This window comes from Fukomys damarensis, unplaced genomic scaffold (assembly GCF_012274545.1).
Source record: "Fukomys damarensis isolate Sample0158 unplaced genomic scaffold, DMR_v1.0_HiC HiC_scaffold_35, whole genome shotgun sequence".
Taxonomy (NCBI): Eukaryota; Metazoa; Chordata; class Mammalia; order Rodentia; family Bathyergidae; genus Fukomys; species Fukomys damarensis.
In genome coordinates this window covers 19,441,731-19,462,132 of record NW_022900947.1, presented here as the reverse complement: position 1 = coordinate 19,462,132, position 20,402 = coordinate 19,441,731, and the positions used below count along the sequence as shown (strand labels likewise).

General features: G+C 35.2%; 1 protein-coding gene across 7 annotated transcripts in view; it reads right to left on the bottom strand.

The window, feature by feature from the left end:
• Window positions 1-3,474: 3,474 nt before the first annotated feature.
• The window catches only part of Tbc1d19 (TBC1 domain family member 19), a 126,059-nt gene continuing 109,131 nt past the window's right edge, over window positions 3,475-20,402 (bottom strand). For all 7 annotated transcript variants that reach the window (XM_010608460.3, XM_010608462.3, XM_019205144.2 and 4 more), the window contains 5 exons: window positions 17,887-17,996; window positions 16,011-16,102; window positions 10,659-10,774; window positions 6,483-6,553; window positions 3,475-5,515 (listed from right to left, as the gene is read on the bottom strand). In XM_010608460.3, coding sequence (XP_010606762.1) covers window positions 5,441-5,515; window positions 6,483-6,553; window positions 10,659-10,774; window positions 16,011-16,102; window positions 17,887-17,996 — 464 coding nt within the window. In that variant the 3' untranslated portion in view covers window positions 3,475-5,440. The remainder of the gene's footprint in view (window positions 5,516-6,482; window positions 6,554-10,658; window positions 10,775-16,010; window positions 16,103-17,886; window positions 17,997-20,402) is intronic.

Below are 20,402 nucleotides of genomic sequence, written 5' to 3'. Positions count from 1 at the left end.
TTTTATCTTTTGGTGCAAACTGACAAGCTGATTTTAAAAGTTACTTAGAAATCCAAACAAGCTAGAATAGCGAAAACAACTTCCTATAAAGCTACAAAAATCAAGACAGTTTAATGCAGTAAGGACAAACATAAAACTCTACAGCAGAATACAAAGGTGCTGATCTAAAAGTCAGAGGATACGATACTTACTGCAGGAAATGATGTGCACCCAAATGCAAAAACAGGATGCTCAGCTCTTCACTTGCACCATACAAGAAAATTAACTTTAAAACAATAGATGATAGACCTAACTGTATAAGTTTAATCCATAAAGTTTCCAGAAATGAGGAAAAAACCTTTGTAACCCTGAATTATGCAAAGATTTCATAAGTAGCACATAAAAATATAAACTATGAAAGAAAAACTGAATAAATTGGAATTCAACAAAATTAACACTTCTGTTCTTTAAAAGATAGTTAATAAAATTAAGAGGCAATCATAGGCTGGAAGATAATTTTGGGAACCATGTATCTTACCCAGAATAAATAATTCTTACCACTTAATAAGATAATTGATTAAAATGGGCAGAAGATTTGAATGGATAATTTACAAAAGAATAATGTATTTAAAAAGGCAAATAAGCATAAAAGATGTTTGACATTATTAATAATTAGGAAAATACAAATTATATCTACCTATGAGAATTATTAACATGATAACACTACGTGTTGGTAAGGATTTGGAATAAATGGGATGTATATATTGCTGGTGGGAATGTAAAATGGTTGAACCACTCTGGAAAAGAATGTGGAAACTTCTTAAAAACTTAAAAACATAGCTACACGGGACCTAAAAATTGTACTCCTAGTTATTTGGCCCAGAGAAATGAAGGCATATGTCCATATTAAGGCTTGTATTCAGCAATAAAAAGGAATGAACTACTAATCACACAACATGGCTGAATCTCAAAACATTACTTCAAGTGAGTACATATGTTGAGTCTCTGGAAATGGGAAATCTAATCTTTAGGGCGAGAAGCAGATCAGTGGTTTAGAGTGAGTATGCGTCTGGGGGACTGAAGGGGGTAAAGGGAACTAACTGCTGGGTGACATAATGGTCTAGGCCTTGATTGTGGTGGTGGTCACAGGTATATATGTACATTTGTCAAACCCTATGTAACTGTATACTTAGAATGAATTTTATTTTACAGAAAAATTTATATAATTTTATTGTCCATAAATTACATCAGAATAGAGATGACTTAAAAAATTCAGTAAAGCATTTGCATTTTTTTCTCTCAAAGTATTCTTTCTCCTTTGGACTTCTATCTGTAATTTCTCAAATTAACACATTGGGCAAAATAGTTGTGTGACACTGGAAAGGGAAGCTATTACTCAGAACAAGTAAGCTCCTTCATCAAGTAAGTTCCTAAATGAATGAATTAGATGATATGGCTTCACTGGTTCATTCAGTAATTATCAAGTCTAGTACGGGGCAAGCAGTATGCAGGTCCTGGACATATATAGCTGGAAAAGAAACTATTTTTGCCCTCAAAGAGTCACATTCCATTGGAAATGAAAAACTAACATATGACTCTGATACAACATATGTATATTAGGGTTTGAGGAGGATTCACAAGAGGAGTAGCTTCCCTGATAATAAAACCTGAGTTGGGTTTTGAGGTCCAGATTAGGGTTAAAGAGAGAAGAGAAAGCATCCTAAGCAGAGGGAGAGGAATGGGCAAAGGGCCAAAGGCAAGAGATATCCCTGTATTAGGTACTTCAGGTAGCTTAGGTCTAGAAGTTAAAAAAATACTCTAGTTGAGTAGTATGCAGATGGGGCACAGGATCTAGTGATACCCATTCAGTGTGGGTCCCTACATAGAGTCACCACCATTACTTAGGATCCTTTCTGTTGCAAAGAAAATCTTTGGGGTCATGTAACAAAATAGCCTAGGGGAAGCCCGATGTTGGGGTGATTTGAGAGTCAACAAGGACAAAGACTGGCTTTTCACTCTGTCCATTCTCAGGCTGCAGATGCTCAGATGCTATTCCTTTTTCATACTCCACTTCCCTGAAAGATTAAAGCAGTCTTGTAATCAAGTTTTGTTAGCTTTCAATGGCTGTAGAGTTTGCACTGATCCTGAAGCAATGCCCGTGGCCAGAGGGATGGTACGTGGTGACTGCTTGGCCAGGCCAGAGATCTTAGGGGTGGAAGTCCACCTCACCCGAACTGCATGGGGAAGGAGCAGAACTGCAAAGAAAATTTAGAGCCTTTGTGGAAGAAGAGAGAGTAGAAATGGAGGGGAATTATGTTGTAAGAAAAACAAACCCTAACAACACTGCAACAGTCAGGGGATACAAACACATATGGAAAAGTTTTTCTTGCATCTTCCATACACAGGATGAGTCAGTGAAAACTGCCTGGAGGAAACAGTGGCAATCAGAACACGCATACAAAAAACTATGACTCATTATAAGCACTGTATGAGTGGAAGATAGAAGGGAATTTACAAGCTCTGGTGTCTCTTCACAAAGAGATTTTTTGAGTGGGATCTTGCAAAATGGAGAAAATCTTTCGGGCAAAGATGAAATGAATAGCTATAGCTGGTTGAAGATCACCATGCATATCTGTTAAGGCTGAACAATGAGTCAGTGTGGGAGCATAGAAATGGAAAGACCAAACTGTGAAAAACTATTCCTGCTATACTACAGGGCCAGGATTTTATTCTCGAAGGAATGAGGAAGCTGCTGAATGTGTTAATAAGCAGAAAAGTAGACCAAATCAAACCTGCACTTACAGAAGTAGAGAAAACTTCTTGAAATAATAAGGAAGAAATTAAGTATAGGGGATGAAGCTAATTTACAAAGTAGAAGGCTGAGGGAGGGCAGGCCTAATGATCTCTATTTCCCCTAAAATACAGGAGAGCATATGCTGAGTGTGAGGTGATGCTATGCAGTTAAGACAAAACAGAAATTTCAATTAGTTACACACTGTACTACCAAAACATTTTGGTCAAAAAGATTACTAAATGCACTTCCAAATATAAGGCCATAACATATTATCTTAGTGAGTGAACTGGAACCCAGGAGGGTCAAACACATTGCCTAGTAGGCTATTTACATCAGTGCCAATGGCCATAGGTAAAATAGCTATGGATCATTGGTCACTCGGGGCCTTGTGGTGAGTCACTGGCGGAGCAGATGTGAAGGGTGCCAGTGGCGGAGAGGAGATGGAAAGAGGAAGGAAGCCAAATGACGCAGGAGGAGGAGGAGGTGCAATTAGAGGGGGAGTGGGTAAGGCAATCTGATTGGTTGTGGGATGAAGATCAGAATTATTGCCTAGAGCCACTTGTACCAAATAAGAGGATCTTCTATGTCATAATCTATTCTTTCTTTTTTTGTGGAGACAGAATCTCACTCTGTAATTCAGGCTGGCCTCAAATTCACAGCAATCCTCCTGCCTCAGCCTCCCAAGTGCTGGGATTACAGGCGTACGCCACCACATCTGGTCTCCATTAATTTTTAAAATAGTCTCAACTTACCAAGAAAAAGAATATCAATGCTAATGAAGTTAGATATTGTTCATATCTTCTACCACTTCACCTTAAAATGTCATAAAATTGATTACCAACAATATCTTATTTGCTTGGTGCTTTGGAGTTTAAAATGTCACTTTCACATATATTTTTTCATCTAGTCCTACACAATCCAATGAGGTAAATGGAGCAGGTACAAAAATTTCCTATTATTTGTCTCTCTCACTCTACCCTCAAATTACAGATAGTAGAGATTTAATTAATTAGGGGCTTACAGCTAGGACCAGACTTCTCCAATCTGGTAATAACAGACCACTGCGCTGCCTCTTTTTAAAGTTTATCAATATTCTTCTAAATAAAGAAGCAAGAGATGGGAATACTGTACACATTTGTTATTAATCATTTAAAACACACTTTCTTTCTAAAGCTTTTGCCATTTACAGTAGCCACAGTGAGTGCATACTCTCTCCATAATTGCACATTTGCACACATACAGTGGCAAAACACGATTAAAAATGTGTAACCTTCAAAAGCAATAAAATGGCATTTATTAAGATTCACTCACAGAATAAATTATTTAATTTTCAATAAGTCACCAATTACCAGATGAATATTTAATACAGATTTTCAAATTTGTAAACTATTCCAAACTTTGCCACATTTGAAGTCTTGTGCTAAATTTCATACTTTTCCTAACATACACTGGCAAAAATAAAAGATTCCTAAAATACATTAGGATAAAACAAACACCAGTCAATGTATAGGGTTATTAATCTATTGATTTAAAATCTTGTTGACGTGATCAGCATCTTAAATTTGAGCTAAAATTGAAAGATAGTTGTTTTTTAATTTTCTTCATATAGTCTAATTCCATGTCATGGAAATAGTACATCTTTCCAAAGTGATATGAAGTGAAACCCTTTACTTATAATAAAGACCCAAAGAAGACCAGGTGCCTCGCATAATGTCTTCTAGAATAAATGTCCCCTACCTACTTGTGGTTTCTCTTAGCTTCTCCACCCTAGCAGTAAGTCTCCTTAAACCAAGCTTCAAAAAAGTGGGTATGGCTGTGATTCTTCATTGCCTTCATTCCCTGGATGTCTTCCTTGTGTTCTTCCAGAGAAACAGAATCTGACTCCACGCCTTAGCTATGGCAAGGCCTCTGTGTAAGAAACAGAGGGCTGACAAGTACAGAGGGGTCTCCCTATGATGCCTGCCATTTAGAGAGTGAAGAATGGAGTATTATCTGATGGATAACTGCATTTGACCTTCCCAGTGGAAACATTTAAGAGACAAATAAAATGGGGGGAATCTTGAAAATCCCTAGTTAGTGAAAAGTTGCTAAAAATACCAAAGTACCTTGAAATTTATACTTAAAAGCGTTTTTCAAGACTTTTCACAGCACACCTCACTTCTGCTTCTGAGTGAAGAGCAATTTATGATAAACTGTCTAGGGATAACTTTATAAACTGACCTAAAAGAATTGCCCAAGAAGCTACATTAGCTCTTGAAGTTTATTACAGTATATTTAGTTCTTATTGCATATATTGTTACATGCCTTTTATAAGTTAGGGTATATATGGGTTACTCAATCATATACATTACACATGTATATTATACACATTATATAGACACATTATACATGTAATATATATGATTGAGTACTATACATATAGTACTCAATTTAGCAGAAGTTACATCTATTGCTTCTCTCTTGAAAATCAGCAGCATGCAATGCAATATTTGGTGTGCAGGGTTATTGTTTCAAAAAGTGAAAAACTACTTAGCTTTAACTGAGGAGGGAACATGATCTTTATTGGCTTATATGCAAAGTTTAATTTTGGTTTTATGCAGAGTTTGCATAGTTCATGATTAGTTCCTAAGGAAAAACTAGAAGTGCTGTCAGTGACCTTGAAGAAGATCAGGTGATAGTAGCAAACAGAAAAATTTGAAGAAGAGGCATAACTTTTAAAGTAGAAAGGTCAGCAAGAACTGCCTGAAACAAAACAAAAAGAATTATTATTGCAAAGTCCATGAAAAAGGTACAACAGAAACACCATCGCGACCTAAACTTTGCACCAACACATGCTCTCAGTTCTTCTAGAATGGCTATGACTTTACTTCTCATTCCTGAATCTCTTAATGTTGTCACAGGCATAAAAAGCCAAAAGTGCAGTAGAAAATAACCTGGACCTTCGTCTTAAGCCTTCTTCAAATATACAAGGTAGCATGAGTTTATAAGAGGTCTAACATTTCAACTTGCTTCTATAAATAAACGTACATTATGAATCCTAGACCTGTTATTCTAGTGTAAGGAGTAACTGACTGCAGGAAATCATTTTGAAATGGAACTAATGTTTATCCAGTTGCAAGACACATAAACATCCTCTTCCCTTTAAACAAGGCCTGTAGGAAGCTATTTTTAGGATAGGATTTACATTAATATGAGAGATAACAAATAGAGTAATACAGTAAGCACTATTAGTTGAGCCACATTTTGCATATAAATTAGAATATTGAAAAGAAATAAACTTTAAATAATTAACTCACAATTAAAAATGACCCAAGCCTATGTGTCTTTACTATACCATCCACACATGCACTCTTTAACTTTCTTAACTTGTTTCTCTTTGTTCTTACAGTATAATGCGTGGGCGTGAACGATTAGAAAATGTAATTTAAGCCGAAATAGTTTCTATTCAAATTCCTAGGTATCTGCTTTCACATAACTGTCGAAGTAGTTTCCTATATAGTGTGTAAGACTCCTTCCCTGGTAAGTTGTTTTCAAGTGATTAAGGAATCTGAGTACTTAATATAACTTAGCTCAGAACTCATGGGTTTTCCCAGGCTTGAAGTATTCGGCTACCAGCAGTGTGTGCCCTGTAGATCAGACCCTCAAGTGAGTGAGCCTGGCAGGCTCTCAGGAACTATTTCCATCCCATCCGAGTGAAATTTATCCTTACTTCAGCTGCAGCCAGTGATGTCACCTCCATCAGGTTCACTGCTCGGAAAGCAAACACGGCAGCTGCCAGGACTGGAAAAGAATGCACACTATTTCAACTGCTGGCCGCCTCAGGAGCGGGGCACAGTTACTGCTGCGTCCACGAGCCACGAAGAGAGCTCGGTGCCAGGCTTCACACAGCTGCAGCCCTGCGCTCTGAGGAGCAGACTGGCGACGAGTGCGAAGTGCCCACGCACCACAACAGTCCCTGACTGCCTCGCTGCTCCAGTGCCCCTGCTGTGGGCAAAACGAAAATCCAGTAGTTTTACCAAATCAATTTAAGAGCTGGGCGTGGTGACGCATGCCTGTAATCCCAGCACTCTGGGAGGCTGAGGAGGAGGATTGTTAAATTCAAACCCAGCCTGGGCAATTCAGTGACTTAGCCAGACCATATCTCAAAATAAAACATTATTTTAAAAGGCTGAGGCTATAGCTCAGTGTGAAGGTGTTGCATTCAATCCCCAGTACTGCCAAAACAACAACAACAAAGTCACTTTAATAAATTGCTTCTTCAATACTTAGAACTAAAATTATAATAGTTAAAAATGGCATGAAGCTCTAATAACTGTCTTATAAATTAAGGTTTACTTTGACAAAGGTGCAATGGAGACCAAAATTTTAAGTATGTAAGCGTGTGCTCCATATGTTCCAAGCAGGTGTGCTAATATAAACATGGTAATAACACCTTTTCTTAAAAGGTTTAGAATATTTTATTATATTTATATTTTTACATACTCAGTTCTGACTTTCTTAGTGTCACAAATGGATACATGTGTGAAGAAGGTTGCTGGGAGACTGACCCTGAACTTTAATGTTGGCTACAAGAAAAAGAAGTTGAAATTTGAAAAAAAAAAAAATCATAGGAGAATTTGAAGTTCAATAGTATACACTAAGTAGAAAGCAATGGGATTGTTTCCAGCAGACATATGGAAAGGAAAAAAGTTATGTTAACACACAATATTGGTTAATATGTAGACTAACATAGAACTCCATGTGAGAATAAATTACAAACAACAGAAGGCCCCTGTTCAAAGCAGTGTGCCCTGATATGGAGATAGTATTGCCAGAGACAAATCCTGACTTCTTCTTTTTGCTATCACCATTGGTGATAGTATAATCCCTGCCCATCAAATCATTGAAATTTAGGAAAGTAATGGTAATAAATACTAAAAGTATCTGGAAGGCTAGTTTCTAGATATATTGCATAGTTAATTCAAACATGTGTTTTTAATACATTTTTTACTATGAGAATAACAACAGCAGTTCATTCTGGCATAAGCCCGGGAGTTAGGTACTGTTATTGGCCCCACTGCACTAATGTAGAAAGTGTAGCACAGTGAGCAGGTGGCAGGTTCAGTCACACAGGTAGCGAACGGCGGAGCAGACACGTAACCTGGCTCTGAAGCCTGTGCATCTGACCGTAAGCAGTAATGGCTCAGCCCTGCAGGGAAATCCACATGCTTTCCTACAGAGGACCCTGCCACCCCTGAATGGCTTTCCAGGGATGGCACGCAGGATGCCAGGTGGGTCTGATGGGTAGTAGTGGTGCCTGGACAGTGGAGTCAGGCGCCAGGCCTGGCCATTTCCCCAGACAGGGCAGAGTGCAGCCAGAGACGGGAGGCTCAGCACCCTTTCTAGGAGATGGAAGACTGAGGACAGGCTGGTAAAAAGCATTAGAACCAATTAGAGCAGGAAACTTGGAGAGAGAAAGAGAGTAGTAGTAAAAAAAAAATACTTAAAAAACTTCAGATCAGCTGAGATTATTCACTAGGTAACAAGGAATTCAGATATCTGGGGTGAAGACTTTTCTTTTTAATCAAAAGAAGAAAAGTATTTTTAAAGTTATAAAGCTCTATATTTATATAAAAGAAAACCACTTCTGTAGGCCAGCAATTTTTTACAGCTTCCTAATGTGTACAATCATATTTTGGACAGTGGAGACATCTTAGAGTATGGTCACTATTTTCTTTTTTGTGTATGACTGAACTGTGTTGCTGTAGCAGGAAAGAGTCTTATGGAGTGGGAAACTGTTTTTCCAAAGTAGATTAAGGGCGGAGGTGGGGTGGGGAGAGCAGTTTGCTAATTGACCTTAGCATCCAAAATGCTTATGTGCTCATAACCCTTATTTATCTTGGTGTCACATCACAGAAGTTCCTTTCTGTCTGCTTCATGTTTAGTTTGCCCAGCCCTTCTACAGAACAGGTTTGTTTGCCAAGGAGAAAAGATCTACACTTCGGGAAATTTTTCAGCTGAAATCACACTTCATATGAGATGTAGGAAGTCAGGGTTGGGGCTGGCTCAGTGGTAAAGTGCTCGCCTGGCACGTGGGAAGCTCCGGGTTAGATCCTCAGCACCATCAAAGAAGGGCGGGGGGAGGAAAGAAAATGAGAAACTTTAATATTTACTTTTGGTATTTTGATCTGTTCCTTCAGTTTGCTAAGTGATGATGATACACAAGATGAGACAACTTAAATCAGAAGAGGCCTTCTGTGTTTTCGCGTTCAACCTATCTTTCAAAGCACAAAACTTCTTGACTCTTCAGGTAGTGGCTGAAGAGCTTATTCTACTTTTGGAAAGTCCTCATTATCAGAAAGTACTGTGTTATAGTGTTCCCCTTTGTATAACATTCTCTAGTGTTTCTTTGAATGGCACAAAATGCTATTATGATATTTCTTCAAAATTTCTGGCATTCCCAGAAGACAGTTATTAGTCAAAAGTCTTGTCACTCAACAAAGGGAGGCAGCAAACACTGCTCAGCCTGGAAAATAGACCTTGAAGAGAAGTGAGGAGAGATGAGAAAGGATAAAACATGATAATAACCTTGGTTTACAAGAAGGACATTTTAACAGGCCATGTTATCTAGAAGTGAAGTGGGCCCTGCTCAGACAGGGATCGCCCTACCTGGAAGAGTTCAAATAGAAGGCAGAGACTCATCAGAGATGTTTGAAAAACTTATCCCTGATGATGCTCTCTAGTGTGTTCATTCTCTCTCTCTCAATATCATATAAGCCCATCCAATTCTATGTATAGCCAAAGAGGGGTAGATCACTCTTCCCTAACTCATTCTTTGTATGGGATTTTAAAAAAGTTGAGAGGGAAGAATCTAGGATTGTTAAAAGATCAGTCAGTGATATTTATTTCATGGCACTTTGTTTTATTCTAAATTTCCTTTTCAAAATGCCACCCAATTACTATAGCCCTCTCTGGATTCAAGAAAATATCAACGTGATACCTAAAGAACTTTTGTGCCATACTTTTCTTCAACTACGCGTTATTCCACAGCAGCTTGGAGAGGTGATTTTAAATCATTACAAATTTAAGGTTTGGGGTGGGCAGAACCACTCTGCCAACTTTTCTAATCTTCATCTATTGTTGTGATAATATTCTGCTTATTATTTGAATTTCCTGATAATCCCAATGATAAAAATAATTGAATCTATTGCACATAAAGGAAGCAAAATAATATAAGAAACATGTGCCCAGTATCTTACTAAACAATTACCTGTTGTACAAACTACTTAATTATTAAATAGATATGAGTCTCTGGCTTCCTGAGAAAGAGAAATAAATTCTTTTGGCATGAGAGAACAGCTAAAAGGGCAAATTCAGCCACCAGAGTGGAGGTCAAACAGTGTTAACAAAAAGGGAAAGGTTTTCATTTCAGTACACACTGAGACCTAGAAGAGCTGAGATTTTAGCTACACAGGCTATCAGCCTTAGTCTTAGTTTGGATTCTAGGTCACAGTTGAGAAGAAGCACAGACCAGACAGCCAGTTTAGCCTAGAGTAGGACAGCAGTACACCTACGCTCTGTCATGGACCCATCTGCTGGGAGATCATGTGGACTAAAAAGACTGGATTAAAAGAGGTGAGGGTGGAAAAGGGAGATCAGGTTTCTTGGGAGCCAAGAAAAAACAAGATGAACAAAAAACTAGAAATAGACTCATTTTAGTTTAGACAGAAGTATCAGGAGTGCAGAACCTCAGGGCTTGAACACCTAAGCACGATAACCCTATTAAAGATTCATGCATTAGAAATGACAACTGTAGACTCAATCTTCAATGACAGACAGTAAATATATTAAAGAAATGGGCCTTATTATACAAATATGTGTTTGACAAACAAGCACTTACTCTTACCAGCAAGAATTTCCAGAGAGTTGTATCCTAGGATCCTGTCCCACAAGAGCAAGAGTTGATCTGTAGCCAAGTATCCAGAGAAAGCACGAACCATCCACTTAAATGATATGCGAAGTCTGTAGGCAAGGAAAAATGAAATTTAGTTTTACCGCTGCACTTTTTTCTTAGAGAAAGGCAATATTACATGAGCCCCACCAATGCTATTGTTAAGGCAACTCTTTTGAATTTTATAAATCACCTTGATATTTAAAACACATCCATTCCTAAAATCTACAAAAGTGCAATGGTGAGAAATCAGCCCTCAAATTAGTGGTTTTAAACTATGAAGAGGAACCATTTTGCAAGCTGTGCCCTTCTTCATGTTGAATTTGGCCTGCATAAATAAACTCAATTCTACATTATATTTTTCAGAGTCTGATCAATGAACTGATCTTCTAAAAGTCTTAATAATTCCAGGCAAGCCATGATAATTTGAGTTTTTATTCAAAATACTTGAAAGAGTATTCAATGGTTTCGTATTTGCATAGCAATAATTACCTATTATATTTCAGTTAAATGGCTACATAGGGTAGATAAAATAAAATAGGAGATTTAAAGGACCAGTAATTTTAAAGCTATAAGAGACCTTAGAAATATATTTTTCATTTTAAATCCTTCACTTTTGTGAGATTATGAGAACTCTGAAAGATCAACGAGAAAATTCAATTAAATTCCATTTTTGTTACCAAAACAAAACAAATTCACCAACAACAAAGAAAAACAACCTGCCTAAGATATATGACAAATCTCCATATTTACCAGTAGTAGTTCATGTTACAGTTTCTCTCTGAAATCAGGAAATGAACTCTGGCTCTACAGCCTTAAGAATCAATACCTCCTATTTCTCTACTATCTATGAGCATATAAAAGTCACGTGAATGCCCTAAGAGTACTAGTCAAACTCCCAATATTATATTGATAAACATTTGTACTAATCTCTTAACAGAGAAAAACAGACCCAGAGATTATCTTGGTTTGTGTCTAATATTAATTCTCTTAAGAGTGAAAAATGAGAATGATCTTCTTCAGGTTTCAGAAATTTCTCAGTACTGGATAACTACTGATCTACGACAGTATAACAAAGTACATTTAGATAGTAGTATTGACAAATTAAGCTTTTTAGTTGGTTTTAGAATGTCTCTTCATAGATACAAAAAAAAAAACCACCCCACTTTTTGGCAATTGGGTATTTTAATACTTAAATAATATATTTGATAGCTGGGCATGATGGTGCACCCCTGTTAATCGCAGTACTTTGGGAAGCTGAGGCAGGAGATCACATGTTCAAGCCTAGCCAGACCAAATTAGTGACTTAACAAGACTCTGTCTCAAAATTTTCAAAAAGGGGGCCTAGGATGCAAAGGCCCTGGGTTCAGTGCCTAGTGCTACAATCAATCAATCAATCAATCAATCAATAAAATTGACATCTAAGTCTAAATTATTATCTTCAACTAGTTTTATTTATTTTAATTCTCATAGAGTTTTATTAAAGGAGTACCTCCTCCCATATAGACAGCACAGCATCCATTTAAAAAAAGATTTCAGTACACATTGAGACCTAGAAGAGCTATGCAGACTATCAGCCTTAATATTAGTCTGGATTTTAGGTAGCAGTTGAGAAGAAGCACAGACCAAAGAGCCAGCTTAGCCCAGAGTAGGACAGCAGTACACCTATGCTCTGCTGGGAGATCATGTGGACTAAAAGGACTACACTAAAAGAGGGAAGGGTGGAAAAGGGAGATCAGGTTTTCTTGGGAGTCAAGAAAAAACAAGACAAACAAAAAACTAGAAATAGACTGGTTTTAGTTTAGACAGAAGTATCAGTAGTGCAGAATCTCAGGGCTTTGCAAGCATAAGGTCCTGAGTTTGATCCCTGGTACAAGAAAAAGAAAAAGAAAGTTACTGAGGTAGACTGAGGTCAAATATATGTGTAGTAGAAACTACCCTCATAAATGTTCACTTGTGTAAGTTTTGTATGAGGAAGAACCAAATGAAAATTACATACAATGACCAAGAAAAAAAATACAGAAAACAGAGAATTAAAAAAAAAAATCAATTTTTCAGATAGATCTGACAGAGAAATGACTGAGAAAATAATCAGTGAACTTGACTATAGATAAACATAAATCTGAATCATAGAAATCAGAAAATACAGAAAAAAGGATTTTAAAAAATGAATACAGCTTCAAGGATCTGTAGGACAATTTCAAAAATCTTAACAGTTGTGTTAGTATAATCTTGGAAAAAAAGGAGAGTCTCTATGGTGCAGAAAAAAAATATTTGAAGGAATAATGCCTGAAAACTCCCCAAATTTGGAAGAGATTCAAGCTCAATAAAGCCCAACAATGTAACCTCAAAAAAATCCATGACTAGATACATAATAATCAAACTTTATCTTTAGCTAAGAACTAAAAATAAAGACCTTGATAGCAACCAGAGAAGTACAAGAATTAAAATTATCTCCTCTTGAAATGTTTGGCAGAATCTGTTAGTGAAACTATCTAGGCTGGAGTTTATTTCAAGGTAAACATGATTTTAAAAATAACGCATATTGTAAATTGTATGATACCTATCAAAAACTTCTTTTAAAAAGTACAAATAATAATCCAATAGTGGAGATAAAATGAAATAAAATGCTCAATTTTCAAAAGTAGGCAGGAGGAAAAAAAAAAGAAGTAGAGAATATATGGAACATATAGAAAATTCCAGCAAGATGATTTCAATCCAGTGGTATCAATTATATTAAGTATAAATGGTATAAACACACTTCTTAGAAGATGTGACTACCATACAGGAAGAATCAACTACACTTTTGATAAAAAGAAATGCACTGGAAAAAAAAAGCACTGATATTTGATATGTTGAATGTTAAAGAATAGAAAAGAATATACCATACAAACTGTAATAAAAAGAAAGCTGGAATGACTATATTGCTCCTCATCTGCCTGGAAAATACAAGGTTCTGGGTTTAATCCCCAGTACTGCAAAAGAAAAAAAAATCAGATATAGTAGAGATATTACCAAGAATAAAAAGGGATATTATCTAATAATCAATTATCTAATAATGGAAGCAATATCCTTAAAACAGACCTTCAAAATACATGAAGTAAAACATATGTAACTATGAAGAAGGCAAAATCTATAATTATAGAGACTCTAATATTACTCTCTCAATAATCAATAAAAACAGTAGACAAAAAATTATAAGGAAGTATGGAAAAGTATAGAGAAGGCTTGACCATTATTAACAAACTTGACTTTATCACTGCTTACAGGACACGAAGCCCAAGACTTGTGGAAGACAAATTCATTTTAACTGCACGTGAAACACACAGAACATTTATTAAGATGGATTACATTCTGGGTCAAAAAGCAAATCTCAACAACTTTAAAAGAATTGAAACAATATGAAGCATATTGTCTAGCCACAACAGAATTAAAATAGAAATCAATAGCAGAAAAATATATTATTTCAAGTATTTGGAAATTAAGCAATATCCTCCTTCTATATAACCTGTAGTCAAAGCAGAAGAGAATTTTAAAAAAACATTTTGAATGAAATGAAAATTTTCAAAAAATCAGAATTTACTGGATGGTGGTAAAGTGGTATTTTGAAGGAAATTTATAAATTAATGCTTATTTAGAAAACAGGAAAGATCCCAAATTAATGATCTAACTTCTACCTTAAACAAGTAGAAAGACTAGAGCAAAAAAACCCAAAGCAAAAAGAAGGAAGAAGAAAAGAATAAATATGAGACCAGAAATCATATAAATGAAACAGAAGAAACAAGAAGAATCAAGAGAACCAGAAGGTGGTCCTTTCAAAGATGACTATATGTCTAGCCAGAATAATCAAGAGAAAGAGAAAGATAATATAAATTCGAATCTATGTAATGAAAGAAATGAAGTCATTGATTCAGTACCCATTAAAAGGTAATTCAGACTAATTAGAGAATATTATGAATTTAACTTTGATAAAAATGCATAATTTTATCAGGTGACACTCATTCAAGCAGAAATGGATAATTTGTGTAGTCCTATAGCTATTAAATTCAAAACTAAACATTTTCTAACAGGGTGAATATTCATGAAAGACTTTTAAAAATTAATTTCTACCCTCTAATTAGAATTTTTATGCTTTATCTTACATAAGAATTTTAATGTGTATCATAAGTCACTGAAATAAGTTTGTTCTTAATAATTAAAGTGTGTAAATAATTAGAAAAAATATCAGAATTTTAGTTTCTAGCAATAAACTAACTAAGTGTCCTGAACCTGGTTTTTTAAAAATGCCTAATTATATTACAATGTTCATTTCATAATAGTAAAAAAAGCACTCAACTTACTACAGGTTTAATAAAAAAAAAAAAGATGTGCTCAATTGCTACATTCTTGTTTTATAATCTTAATCAAGAACAGAATCCTATTTTTAATAGCTACAAAGGAAAGAATATCAATTCAAAGTCATCAGTGGGTAACATGAAATGTTGTTTTATAGTTAGCATTTCTAATTTTTCTGAACTCAGTGGTGCTTCCTCAAAAGAAGGTATCATATACACACTTCTACACAGATTTTTGTCAATAATCATTTGATTTTGAAATAACTCCATAAGGTAGGAATTCTCCTGATTTTAAGATAAGGAAATTGCAGCTTACATAAATTAAATAACTTTACTGAGACTGCATCATTTAATGAAGATGAAATTTGAAGTTGGGTTAAATTTACACACACTCCCATCTATCTGCTATTTATTCAAGTGTGGAGAAAGCAGATACTAAACTATTCTTTTTCCCATTAACTCCCTTTGAGGCCTCAATCAGCAAATAAAATCCTCTATTGGAAGGAGAAATCACAGTACAGTCACTGGCAGGTTACTGATTTGGTTTCCTTTCACAAAAGATAGCAAATTTTAACCTATGTAACTTTCATATGTGAGTTACTGATAAATTTAGTCCACACTGACTAATTTTAGCATTATCACATTTCTCAGGGTGTATTTGCTGCCCCAAATGTTCACACCAGTTTTGGGCTAATGCTTTCTATTATGAAGAGAAATTAGTTCATATTGGTGATTCTTGCACTAGACACAAATATCCTAGTGAGTAAGACTTTATTAGGATTTTTGGTAATTCTCCCAAGAATTTTTTATACAAGGTAGTTATAATTTACTACCTGAAAATTATTGTTTTATTGGGGAAATTGTTAGCTTAATTTCTTTGAAGAATTACTGCATCCTTCACAAGTGCTTTATGATGGTGAAAAAATAGTTTTCTGAAGTGAAATTATTCAATTAGGACAGGAAAAATACTCACGGTTGAGCCCCAATTTCTCGTAGATGATAAAAGAGTTGTGGGAGATAGGTTTGAAGAAGGGTCTCAAACAGCAAACAGAGTGACACAATACCCTGGATATAACAATGAACCACAGGAGAAATAGATTGTTTAGTATTTAAAAATTAATTGTGCTAATAAATTATCCCAACAAAATAAAATGACTATGAACATAAATATTGTTTATATTGTTTCAGAGTCAAAAATAGGGGAGGTACTAACAGATCTCTAACGTTTTATTTAAGGTTTTATCTTTTGTCTGTGTATTTACACTTAGGGACATACTAAAGAGTGTCCTTTTGCTGGCCTTGGCGGCACATGCCCATGATCCCAGTGCTCAGGAGGCTGAGGCAGGGCCAACTGCCATGACACAACTACACAGTGAGACCCTATTTCAAAAACAAAACATAAAGCGAGTCTCCTTTTAAGCACAGTAGGTTCCCAGCAACCCCTATTAATACCTGGTGAGTCAAGACACACATCACTTTACAGAAAACTTGATACTTTGCTAGCCACATACATAGGCCCAGGAAAATCAGTTTTTTGTTTTTTATGACACATTACAATTTTCAGGTGTTTACCTCCCCGGTGCAGAGCGCATACCCCTCACGCTATCTCTCCATGTGTCCCTTCCCCACCTGCCTCACTCTCCCGGGAAAATATTCCCTCCTTCTCCCACCCTGTCTCCGAAATTAACCTCTGAAAAGACTGATGCTGATTGCTTGAAACTCCTATCAGGAAGTTTTCAAACAAGAATATTTGCTTAGTGTACAGTATTTGTTTTTACTAAAATCTCCATGTTTTTCCAAAGGGCATTATTTGTAAGAATTAACTAAGCTGATGGTTTTCAAGGTTGTTTGTTATTTGACTGCTCTGAATAAAGTCTTTCAGCTCAGCATTCCTCTGGGCTGATCTTAGGAAGGAAGTTTTAATCCTCTTTTTGAGTTTCTGAAGAAACAAGGCTGTCATAGTTCCAAACTGTTCAGCTTGGCTGCGAGCCAGAAGAGGAGATGACTGCCTGTATTATTCGCTGAGTGGAGAAAGGTAGGGGCAGGGCCGACACAGTCAGGGCAGCCTAAGGGCAGCAGAATGTACAGAGCAGCGCAATGTGGGGCTTCAGTGCCCTGTGCAGACACAGCACCTCGCGGGTGTTTTGTGCAGCCAGGTTTTTAACCTCTGAAGCATAAAACCATATAGAATATGACAGTAAAACCTGATGCTACTAAGATATTAGAAAAGAGAAGTATTAATATTAATTACTATTAATATTTCTGATTATTCTAGATTGCATACTAACATAACAACTAAATCACATTCTCTAGTGACAAGCCCAAAATAACTGGTGCTGCTTCATCTGTTTATCTGTGACACCCTAGAATTCTGTCATTGGTCACCGTGCACCAGTCAGCCATGCCAAAGAGCTTGGATACAAGGAAACTAAGAGAGGAATGGCTAGAGTTAAACTAAGAAGATAAAATAGAGTTATTTAATTGAGAAGTAGTCACATAGTCTACTCTTTGAAGAAATTTAGTAACCCTGACAAACATTCCATTACTAACCTCATTTAATAAATGAGGAAATCAGCAAAGAAGGTAAGCATCTTGCAAAGGATAAAAAAATACAGACTTTCCATGTTTTTTTAAATATATAAAAGGCTAATTTAAGTGTAATCAGTAAGAAACTTTTTCCTTTGTTATAAAAAAATTAAAAATCCTTTTCTTCTGCTTTCATTTATCCTACAGAAATATGTTGACATTATAAATTAAAATGTTGCTTTATAATTAAATGGCATAGGAGACTTCTTCTTACAGCAAAGAACAGATTACAGTCTGATTTGATCCAGTTTTTATGGACTTACAGAAGGGTGAGAAGAGATGGAATGGAGTCTGAAGAAAAAACGCACATACATCTCACGGAATGTCTGATACAGTTTATAAGGTTCATGGTACAGAAAACAAAGCGGTGCAACTGAAAGAAGAAGACGTTAATTGACAGTGCTGCAGGATTACTAAAATTTTAAAAACAAGTCCATGAAAATGAAAAAATAGATCAATATTTTACAGTAATCATGCCATTCAAAAACAAACTTAAAATCATGGTTTTTTTCACTTTGAAAAGAGAATATATGTACATATTAAAGTTCAAATAACCATTAAATATTATAAAGGAGAGTAAATTATAAATGTGTATAATATCAATAGTACACTAATTATCCTCTTTTAAAAACTGAAATCGAAAGTGACAATCAGGCAACTCATTTTTTCTTCGTCCCATAAAATATTCAAGCCACTTTTCAAAACTTTTAATTTCGGAAGTCAGGTAAATAAAATAAAAGATGACTTATGGCTAACTTTAGGATCAAGGTCTTCAATTAGTTTAATTTGAAAATCCAAATTTTAAGTAATACTCCTTCACTATTGGTCTACACTGGCACATCTCTATACGCATTAGGACAGTTTCCAATGACAAAACAATCATCAGGCAGAGGGCTTACTTCTTTAATGAGTGCAGAGTTACATTTTATTTTGCACCCCGTTCTTGGCATTTAAGCATCCCACAGCTGGGTATCAGAGAAAGCACGTCTTGGAGAGTGACCTGGGATTGGCTCGTGATCACTCGTGCGGACAACCTGGTCTTTTCATGTCTCACAGATAGTAGGCAACACATATGTGCTTATAATAGATATATAAAACTGCACTGCCTAAATATTAATCATAATAAAAATTCATTGCTTACAAATAATTGCAAACAATATAAACTTGACACTAAAAAGTTCTGGGGTGCTATGAATTGCCAATAAATATCTGAGGCCAGTGGGTGTTAAATAATCAGGAAAGACCAACTTAACTCTCTTTTTAACAGAATGAGAGGAAATATGGGGAAATATTTTAAATGTTTACAATCCCCAAATTCAGTTATGTGAGATAAAGGGCAGTGTACAGTATTATTGATACATACTCACTGAACACTAGGATTATAAATGAGAAATTCTGCTTCTTCTGAAGGGCAAAAGAGCAATTACTTTTAGAGAGGGGTTAATATCTAAGTAAATATGAAAATAACTACTTGCATATATATTCAGAAATAATTATATACAAAATTCATATACTTTACGTACAGATATTAAAATTTAAAAATACATCTTTCCATTTCAAAGCTAGTTTTAAAAGCTTACAAAATATGTGGTTACTTATTAAAATAGCCAAAATTAGAGTATCCTGTATATTTTTAAGGAGTAATTCATGTTCTGCCAGGTGCAGTGGCACATGCTTATAATCCCAGCTCTTGGGAGCCTGAGGCAGGAAGATCCTCATGAGTTTGAGGCCAGTGTAGGCCACATAGTGAGTTCAAGACTTTGTCTCAAAATAGATTTATGACTAACTGAAATAATAACTTAAGAAAAAGCAATGTAGCATTAATACAAAGTATTAATATAAATTTAAAATGAAAATTTTAGAATATATTTTCAAAATGATGCATGTAGTATCCTCTAATTTAAAAAAATTATTGACATGTAAAAACCTGTAATCTGACTGTGCTTATTAATGGCCATTTCTGTTGCAGAACTGCTGAGAAATTTAAAATATTTCTATAAATATATATAACACAAAGCTAACAGTTATTGAAGATACCACAATTATTTATGTTGAATTCCCATATGTAGTTACAAGATGAATAATTTTTGGATCATTATATATAATACATAAAATATCTATACTACTTAATTTTTATTTTAAGTATTTTTCCTATTTGGTTCTTCTACAGAAATAAATTTAGCTTATTAACTTGTACTGTAGGAGTTTATGAAATTATACACTTCTAATTGTTTAAATGGAACAGAAAGCAGTTCAGAGGAAAGTTTGAATGGTTTTTAAAAAGAGGTAAATATTATTATTTTTAAAATACAGAAATTAAAACAGAAGTGGCAAAGTCCTAACTAGAGCTTCTCAGGGTGAATTGTGATTACTCCAATATACTGATTCTAAGTAGTTGCTGCTAAAGTATTTGTGGATTCTATAATAGTTTTCTAAATAGTAAACTCTGTATCAAACATTTTGGGGAATGTACCACATTTCTTTAGCGAAGGTCTTCCCCTGGGATGTATAAATCGTTAAATGACCATGAATGTGAACTCTGATGAATGTGGAAAAAAGATTGTTAGTTTTAAACTTTCGTGACATAAAGTATCCTTCAAACCACACATAAAAATATTTACTTGAAAAATTCTTGCAGTTGGGATTATTTAAATAAAGACATAAAAGCATATATATTTTTATTATTAGAAGTAAAAAATTTATATTTATAACCTTTTAGATTCTGTTTTAGATTCCTTACATATTTATAAAAGAGAAATATGCTGGAAGACCAGTATTT